The following is a 9,399-nucleotide window of genomic DNA, read 5'->3' on the forward strand; positions in this document are numbered from 1 at the left end:
ATGCAAAAAATAAATTAGTTACCGCCGTTAACGCGCAATTTTTGACAGCCCTATTTACAGTACTATACAAATAGATTTTAATTACCAGTCTTCTATCTCTTCACAAACAGCTGCAAAACATAAAAGCCCTGTGCATGTGTTCCATAACAGAACTATTCAAAAACAGTAAACAACCTTCACAAAACATCACTATGATCTGAATTCAGCAGCCCATGAGACACGAGAATGCTTCTGGATTCTCTCCATTCCTTGAGGCAATGTGCGTCAGGATGTTTTTCAAACAGCCAGATTTGCCCATATTTACAGCACTGACTAATAAGGTATCACAGCTGCCAAACAATATGCCGTACATCGTGGCAAAATAAGGGCCGCGTAATCTTCAACAGGCAGTCAAACCAAACCTAACCTAACCTTGCAAAGGGTCATCTCTCGAAAGAAAACATATTCCTCATATTCATACGCAAGTGGCAAAAGCGTTTTATGGTTGGGGGCAATTGATGTTGTCTGTAAAATGACGCTGCCTGCAAAAACTTTGGAACATGTCCAGTATGTTCAATGCTTTATCGCAGGCAAGACAGTAAGTATCCACTGAGATATACTCTTCTATTGCATAGGGGTTATTAAAATTGATTTCCAGTTTCTTCAACTATCTGCAGTTTGTGATATCAGCCTTTGGGTCATATCTTCCAATGGAGAGCCTTCCCACAACATTTCAGCACAATACTGATGACGTGATTATGAACGTAAACGATACAGTATTGAATGAAGATATAGTGGCTGTGTAAGATCATGTTAACCGGGCTGTCAGAAATAACATGTTAACGGCAGTAACTAATTTATTTAATTCATTATATTAACATTTTTAGCATAATTAATGCATGCGCATCATGGCAAGCCACACTTGTCTGTTATGACGGCAGACAGTGGCAGAATGTAGCCTCCCCACAGAGTCACACAGAGTCTGGCACACTTTTAGAAGTTTATTCGGACCTGAACACAACAACAGCCCAATTCCAACACCATATATGTATCTCCGACTCGCAAACATATCTCTTGTTCATCCTCGGAACAAAACCTCCTCATTCTCATCACACTACCGCGAGGGGCATTCATGGACACACTAAACTCCGAACATCACGCCATCTTTATTATGCGTGGTCTAAATAAACAAAAACACCAAAAAAAAAACTGCAGCAGGTATTCTTATCAAGCATTTAAGTGTGCTCAGAAAATACGCTCAAAACTTGAAATCAACTTAAATTACATGGCGTGTCTGACCGCAACCTCTCATCGATCATAAAACGTTTAAAGTGTGATTCGAATGTTCTGCTAGTATTAGAGACTTGTGTTAGGCAAATACATTTTCAGACTTGTGTGGTATTGTTTAGCTTGGTTTCAACTGAAAACAGGTATATTTACCTGTGTGTGATTAGTCATGATGAATTAATATGAAAACTGCATTGATTTGATTAAAAATTTTAATCATTTGACAGCCCTTGTTAAATGTACACATCTTTCCAGCTACCTCATCACTATGACACACACAAACGCACACAGACATGTACAAAGCAGCAAACATTGTGTCACATTCCATGTAGCCAAACGCTCAACTCCTTTACAGTTGCAAGAATGTGAATCACTTACCAGGCGGTTCTCATCGAACACCTCTAGCAGGAGGCGGTGCTTGCTGGGATGCACCTAAAATATAAAAAAGACCTTAAAAACATAATGATTTACTGTATGCAACAATGATACATTCAGCTAAGCCAGTGGTTCTCAATTATTTCTGTCATGCCCCCACTGGGGGGACAGAAATGTTTTTGCACCCCCTGATTTGAAATACTATTGACAAACTGATAATATCTATTTATATGTCTATACTATAGTACAGACTGAACTCAAAACTGAAAGCAGTAAAATGCAACACAGTGGAGAGCAGTGAAGCATACAAGTGTATTCAAGAGTCAAATTGCAGGCTGAGTACGACAAATTCAGAAAATGTTGGCAGGTCTGCACTAATATTGAAAGTCCTCCCCGCCTCTCACGCACTCCGGACAGTTCACCGCGTCCCCCACAGGGGGGCCCGCCCCACTATTTAAGAAGCACTGAGCTGAGCCCAAAGATTAAACCCAAGTATTTAATGGTGAAGGCACACTTTTCCACTTACTCTTAAATAGAATTCTTCATTCCATTTTGGATCCAACGACTTGGAAGACACGAGAGAAGAGAGAGAAATAAGATACACATGACCACATAAATGAAAAAAAAAAGTGGAATGGTATGTGTGTATTATGGCACCTTTTTAATTGTTTTAGTCTGGACACTTGCTATATCTCCACTTATAGGATCATAGAGGGACAGTCTTGTGTAAGGATCACTGCAGGAACAGAGAAATTTATGGTCAGGCTTCTTTTTGCTCCACTCAAAATTTGCTGTAATTGTTATTTTATAACACATTGGGGCAACTTGACACACATTAAAAACACAGTTGGTCACATCACATTACCCTCTCATGTTGCCAGTTAGTCTTAAACCAATGCATTAGTAATGTATTAGCAGGTTGGTGCTACAGTGTAGTTGTACAAAGTTCAACATTTTGGCTAATAGCAGTCTAAGTCATGTTTGTCAAAGGTTTTTGTAGAGTGAAAAAATACCGATCAATGAAAGACAATATTGTTTTTTTCTAGTGACTCTAAATTGAATTGTCCACATGTGTGAATGTGAGTATGAGTGCTTTGTCTATATCTCTATATAAAGTGGATGGCTGGGTTCTTTTAGCAGCTAAAATGTGACTTTAAACGACATAAATGTTAACCACCTGAAAACCCTAACTGCCCTGAATGAAATTTACAAAAGTAAGAAATTATGTGATCCTGTATTTAAAAAAAAGATTTTATAAAGAGATATTAATTTATTTGCAAGGAGATGTTGCAAAAATTGTTACAAATGTAAGCTCTTTTACACAAAACGTGTGCCTTAATGGGATTACTGTATGTACCTAATAATGACAACAAATGCACCATGGGAATTACCTTGCTCCAAGTATATCCTTTTTGGCCAACCCGATCCCAGCAATAACTTTCACTTTAAGGATTCTGCATTCACTCTAAAAAATACAAGAGAAAATTGTTATGGAATTGTGAATGTGATCTTTATGAGAAGAGTGCATATAATGCCTAATGCAGTGAATCATTTTCAATCTTTAGCTTTATCAAGTTTATTATGACGTAACATCGTACAAGCGTACCTGTGAGAGTGTGTGTACGTGCTTGCGTGCGTGTGATGCGCGCGACCAAAAACAGGAAGTAGCCTTTGGCTCTGACAAGGCGTTAAATAGCTCGTGAGCCCGTTGGCTTCCTGCCCCAAAAGACAAGAGTCTTTCAAGTTGAAAGATTATCTTTTGTTGACTTTAGTTGAAAATGTCAACTAAAAGTTGTGTCAACGTCTAAAGTCAACATTAAGTTGTCAAGACGCAATGTTCGAAATTGAACACAAGTTATTGACAACTAGCTAATACTAACTCGAGCAGTAGCTAGACTCTTAACTCAAGCAAGCTAGCTGGAGACCAAGTCACGTGAACGTCTCAGTGATATTTACCTCATCTTCTGTCGAAAGTCCTCGGATCTGAGAAGAAAGTGTGGCCATAATATCCAAACCTTTCACCTCCTGGAGGAAGAAAACTGGTAAACGACACTTGTTGTGCTAACAGTACACTCCCGCGGTTTGTAGTTGGAACTGGCGCTTGCGTTATGATTTCTTCCGTATATTTACGCTGGCAGCGCCTGACACCGTGAACGCGAGTAAACTGCGACACGGCGGCGGTCACTCCCTCTATCCATCCTCCCCACCTCCGTCCTTTGCCCCCGCCTCCTCCTGTATGGCCTACTCCTCCTTTCTTTACACTGGAGAAAAGCACAGAGGGCACCTCAACGCATCTTAAAGTTATCTATGCACTTTGCCAGAGTTCCATCCATGCATCCATTTTCTGTAACGTGAATTCTCATGAGGGCTTCGGGTGAGCTGGAGCCTATCCCAGCTGATTTTGGAGAGCCAAGGTTACACCCCTGGACTCAATTACAGATATAGACAGTCTCAGAGATTAGCCTGTGAGGCTTAAATGCAAACCGCAAGGCAGCGACGTGATGTGAAGCTCATGGCTGGTGAGGCAGTGACTCTTGGCATTTTTTTTTTTATGTTGAGAAGATAACCAAAAAAATAAGAGAGTAATTGACTTGTTTTCAGATACTTCTTATTCCAATTAATACATTTTTTCCATGAACTAAAATACATTTGTGTAATTTATCTGTATATGAAGTACATACACCCTAGTCTTCTCCAAGAAAAGTCATGATACTTTGTTGTAATGATCACCCACTAATGAGTTTAGGTACACAATCCTCCGTCTTGGCAGTGAAATTAATTAATTCATTCAGCAGAGCATTCAAATATTTGAGTTGTTTGTAAATCTAGCTCTAGCCGGTACTGATGTTTGTATATTTCAATAAAGTAAAAAAAAAAATGCTGGCTTTTCCTCACCGGAAGGACGACAGTGTCAAGCACCTTCCATCTCACTTTGTTGACCGATTAGCAAGATTAATGATGTCACACTTACATTGAAAGCATTATGCAGGCTGTAGAAAGTAATAGCGTGTAATCAACATTTCTGCAACATTAAAATTATTGGCGACATTCTGACACAGACTTGCAGGCGTCATGATCCACTCAGAGGGTAGGTGGGGCTTGTGCACTAAGCCGGGAAGCCACACTCATGGTGGCCTCATCTTAGGTTTCTTCTCTGTATTTGATGAAGAAATGTGCAAATTCAGCAATTTTTACTTAACATTAACAAATATGAAACAATTGGAATCATGCAGAAAATACATTTATAATACAGTTCAACGGACACATGTTTTTTTAATGTTATGTTAGGCTCGGCCTCACCTGACTCCCCTGACCGCACGTCACTGCCACAAGGTCACCTTGTAGCCCCTGGAGTTTTTTCTTACAACAATATTGAAATATGCTGTTACCTACCAGCCCAAATTGATACCAAAACTTGAATTAACTTATTGTGAGAGAAGACTTAAAGGGATAGTTTGGATTGTTTTTTTTACATTAAGTTACAGCATATGACATCCCCATCAGCAGTGTAGTGCATCAACAGTGACGTCTCCCCTACTTTGTCCTCTGAGCAGAATTTAGGTCAGTTTTTGGTGTTGAAGAATGTTATTCCGGCTAGTTGGTGGGGTCACAAAAGTAAAAGGTTTTGCTTCTCACAACAATATGCGTTCAAAGGAGGAATACATTAGCATCACAAAACCATGAAACAGCAGAACTCTCCAAAACATGTTTCTTCCTCAGTCCTGGGTGTGTCGCAGCGTAATTGTCCTTGCTGAAGTGTGTACTACACACACGAAGCTGTTTCATCCTTGCTCCTTTGGTTCCAACTTTATCGGCAATGGCAAGAAGCCAAAGTTGGCTAATAAGCAATGTCTGTGACAGGAAAGCGATGGAATATACTCCTGATCCAAATTTTAAGACCAGTTGAAAAATTGCGAGAATTTACATTTGCACTGTTGTATCTTAAGGAGTGTATCTAAGTAGAGCTTCAAAATGCAAAAAGAGGAAATGGGAGTGAGACGCTAACATTTCTGAGTGAGTAAATTATTGCAAAAGGGTTACTAATTGTATTACACTTACTGGTACTGGTCCGGCCCACTTGATGCTTTATTAGGCTGTATGTGGCCCCTGAACCAAACTGAGTTTGACACCCCTGTTTTATATTGTTTCACAGTAACATCCGACTCTTTGAGGGCAACCGAAACCGGAATTTGGCCTGCGATGAAATCAACTTTGACACCACGTATTGTACTGCAACAGCTACAGTATATGCTGACTGCGTTGAATGTTGTTCTAATTGACTGTTCTCATTCTCATCCATGTACTATGTTACCATGTTTGTATTGAGTACTACTATGTTATTATGTATGTTACCAACCTGATTCTGTTTTTCTCTCTCTCTCTCTCTCTCCTGTGATTTTCAAAGGTAGCTGCTTCACATGTATCTACTTATTTTTACTAGTGGTGAAACTAGTGATAGTAATGTTTGGAACAGACCTCCATCATCACTGTTGCTACCATAATGCTAATAGGAAAAGGCTTCTTGAGACGTCATCTGTACTTCTGTGTAGAAGGTGTCGGACGTTTCGCTCCTCATCCGAAGAGCTTCGTCAGCAAACTAATAAGTGCTGGTAGCTTAGGCCTTAAATACAGTAAGAGTGGGCGGAATTGGTGTGCCAACACCCTCCTCCTATTGGTTCGTTACACTAAGCCTGGGCGGAGCAGTGGTATAATCCTATCCTGTTATTCACACCTACGATAAAAGGGAAGTGTCGCTCCCTGAATTGGGTATGAACGACTCTGATACTGGCTTGTTAGCATCTATTGTTCTGGCTCGGCCCTGCCTTCACCTCATTTGCAAGACTAAGAGCTGTGGGTTTTGGTCTCAGTAACCTGCTGAACACAGGGTCCAAATTAAACCTCAAACCACCATTCCGATTCAATGATGGGTTCTGTTGTTTGACAAAAATAGCTTCCTTTACTCCTCTTTCAAACCATCTGTTTTCTTTGGCCAAAATCTTTACCTCGCTGTCCTGAAAAGAGTGATTGGTAGCTTTCAGGTGTAGATGTACTGCTGATTGAGGACCACTAACATTGTCCCTGCGATGTTGATAAAGCCTTTTTTGGAGCATTTGCTTAGTTTCCCCAATGTAGTGCTCTTTGCATTCCTCATCTTTACAGTGGATGGAATAGACCACATTGCTCTGTTTCTGGTTTGGAGCCTTGTCTTTAGGATGCACTCATTTTTGTCTCAGGGTATTTACTGGTTTGAAATAGGTAGGAATTTTGTGTTGCCATAAGATCCTCTGGAGTTTTTCGGAGACCCCCGCTACATAAGGGACTACCACTCCTCTCCTTTTTGCTTCTGTGGGCTTTTGGGTTTCTTTCCCTACTCTCTTCTTTTGACATTTGTTAAAAGCCCACCGTGGGTACCCACAGGTTGAGAGCGCTCTCTGGACATGTTGTGTCTCCTTTTTCTTTCCCTCAGCACTAGTTGGTATTTGTTCCGCTCTATGTTGGAGGGTCCTAATAACCCCTAGTTTATGTTGTAGTGGATGGTTTGATTCAAAAAGCAGGTATTGGTCAGTGTGTGTGGCCTTTCTAAAGACCTCTGTAAGTAGCTGTCTGTCCTTTCCTATAATTACCTTGCAGTCTAAGAAGGCTAGTTGGTTTTCTTTAGTGTCCTCGCGAGTAAATTTGATATTGGTGTCCACCGCATTGATGTGATCTGTGAAAGACTGAATTTCTTGTTTTTTGATTATGACAAAGGTGTCATCCACGTATCTAAACCAGTGTCTTGGTTTTGTCCCTGAGAAGGATGTGAGAGCCTGTTTCTCCATCTCTTCCATGTACAGATTCGCCACTATGGGTGAGACTGGTGAGCCCATAGCACAACCATGAATTTGTCTGTAGAATTTCCCTCTAAACTGAAAATATGTGGTGTTAAGGCAAATTTCCAGTAATTGGCAGATGTGGTCAGCACTAAGTTTTGTTCTCCGATGCAGAGTTGAGTCCTCGAGCAGTCTCTTCCTCACCACCGAGACTGCTGCTGAGGTGGGGACAGATGTGAAAAGTGAAGTCACATCATAAGACACCAAAGTTTCCTCTGGCTCCAATCTGAGGTCTTTGATGCTCGCCACAAACCCTTTTGTGTTCTCTATATGATGATCAGTGTTGCCTACCAAAGGGGATAAGACTGTTTTTACATATTTCGCTACATTGTACGTGGTAGAGTCAATGCTACAGACAATGGGTCTGAGGGGAAACCCTTCCTTGTGGATTTTTGGAAGGCCATAGATACATGGTGTAGCCTCCCCAGGGTATAACCTATGATACATCTGTCTGTCAATTAGTTCTTCCTTCTCTAACTTTTGGAGACAGTGTATGATTTCTTTCTGTCTCAGTCTTTCACAGATCACATCAATGCGGTGGACACCAATATCAAATTTACTCGCGAGGACACTAAAGAAAACCAACTAGCCTTCTTAGACTGCAAGGTAATTATAGGAAAGGACAGTGTATGATTTCTTTCTGTCTCCAAAAGTTAGAGAAGGAAGAACTAATTGACAGACAGATGTATCATAGGTTATACCCTGGGGAGGCTACACCATGTATCTATGGCCTTCCAAAAATCCACAAGGAAGGGTTTCCCCTCAGACCCATTGTCTGTAGCATTGACTCTACCACGTACAATGTAGCGAAATATGTAAAAACAGTCTTATCCCCTTTGGTAGGCAACACTGATCATCATATAGAGAACACAAAAGGGTTTGTGGCGAGCATCAAAGACCTCAGATTGGAGCCAGAGGAAACTTTGGTGTCTTATGATGTGACTTCACTTTTCACATCTGTCCCCACCTCAGCAGCAGTCTCGGTGGTGAGGAAGAGACTGCTCGAGGACTCAACTCTGCATCGGAGAACAAAACTTAGTGCTGACCACATCTGCCAATTACTGGAAATTTGCCTTAACACCACATATTTTCAGTTTAGAGGGAAATTCTACAGACAAATTCATGGTTGTGCTATGGGCTCACCAGTCTCACCCATAGTGGCGAATCTGTACATGGAAGAGATGGAGAAACAGGCTCTCACATCCTTCTCAGGGACAAAACCAAGACACTGGTTTAGATACGTGGATGACACCTTTGTCATAATCAAAAAACAAGAAATTCAGTCTTTCACAGATCACATCAATGCGGTGGACACCAATATCAAATTTACTCGCGAGGACACTAAAGAAAACCAACTAGCCTTCTTAGACTGCAAGGTAATTATAGGAAAGGACAGACAGCTACTTACAGAGGTCTTTAGAAAGGCCACACACACTGACCAATACCTGCTTTTTGAATCAAACCATCCACTACAACATAAACTAGGGGTTATTAGGACCCTCCAACATAGAGCGGAACAAATACCAACTAGTGCTGAGGGAAAGAAAAAGGAGACACAACATGTCCAGAGAGCGCTCTCAACCTGTGGGTACCCACGGTGGGCTTTTAACAAATGTCAAAAGAAGAGAGTAGGGAAAGAAACCCAAAAGCCCACAGAAGCAAAAAGGAGAGGAGTGTTAGTCCCTTATGTAGCGGGGGTCTCCGAAAAACTCCAGAGGATCTTATGGCAACACAAAATTCCTACCTATTTCAAACCAGTAAATACCCTGAGACAAAAATTAGTGCATCCTAAAGACAAGGCTCCAAACCAGAAACAGAGCAATGTGGTCTATTCCATCCACTGTAAAGATGAGGAATGCAAAGAGCACTACATTGGGGAAACTAAGCA

The 9,399-nt window shown here is 41.0% G+C and overlaps 1 protein-coding gene across 3 annotated transcripts in view; it reads right to left on the minus strand.

Moving 5' to 3' along the window:
- The window catches only part of nedd4a (NEDD4 E3 ubiquitin protein ligase a), a 29,194-nt gene extending 25,366 nt beyond the window's left edge, over positions 1-3,828 (minus strand). The window contains exons 1-5 of one of the 3 annotated variants that reach the window (XM_054770465.1): positions 3,598-3,828; positions 3,033-3,106; positions 2,299-2,377; positions 2,168-2,206; positions 1,645-1,698 (exon numbers count right to left, since the gene is read on the minus strand). In XM_054770465.1, the coding sequence (XP_054626440.1) occupies positions 1,645-1,698; positions 2,168-2,206; positions 2,299-2,377; positions 3,033-3,106; positions 3,598-3,645 (294 nt within the window). In that variant the 5' untranslated portion in view covers positions 3,646-3,828. The remainder of the gene's footprint in view (positions 1-1,644; positions 1,699-2,167; positions 2,207-2,298; positions 2,378-3,032; positions 3,107-3,597) is intronic. The other 2 variants (XM_054770466.1, XM_054770463.1) reach the window with 2 other exon arrangements.
- Between the last annotated feature and the right edge of the window lie 5,571 nt (positions 3,829-9,399).

This window comes from Dunckerocampus dactyliophorus, chromosome 3, assembly GCF_027744805.1.
Source record: "Dunckerocampus dactyliophorus isolate RoL2022-P2 chromosome 3, RoL_Ddac_1.1, whole genome shotgun sequence".
Taxonomy (NCBI): Eukaryota; Metazoa; Chordata; class Actinopteri; order Syngnathiformes; family Syngnathidae; genus Dunckerocampus; species Dunckerocampus dactyliophorus.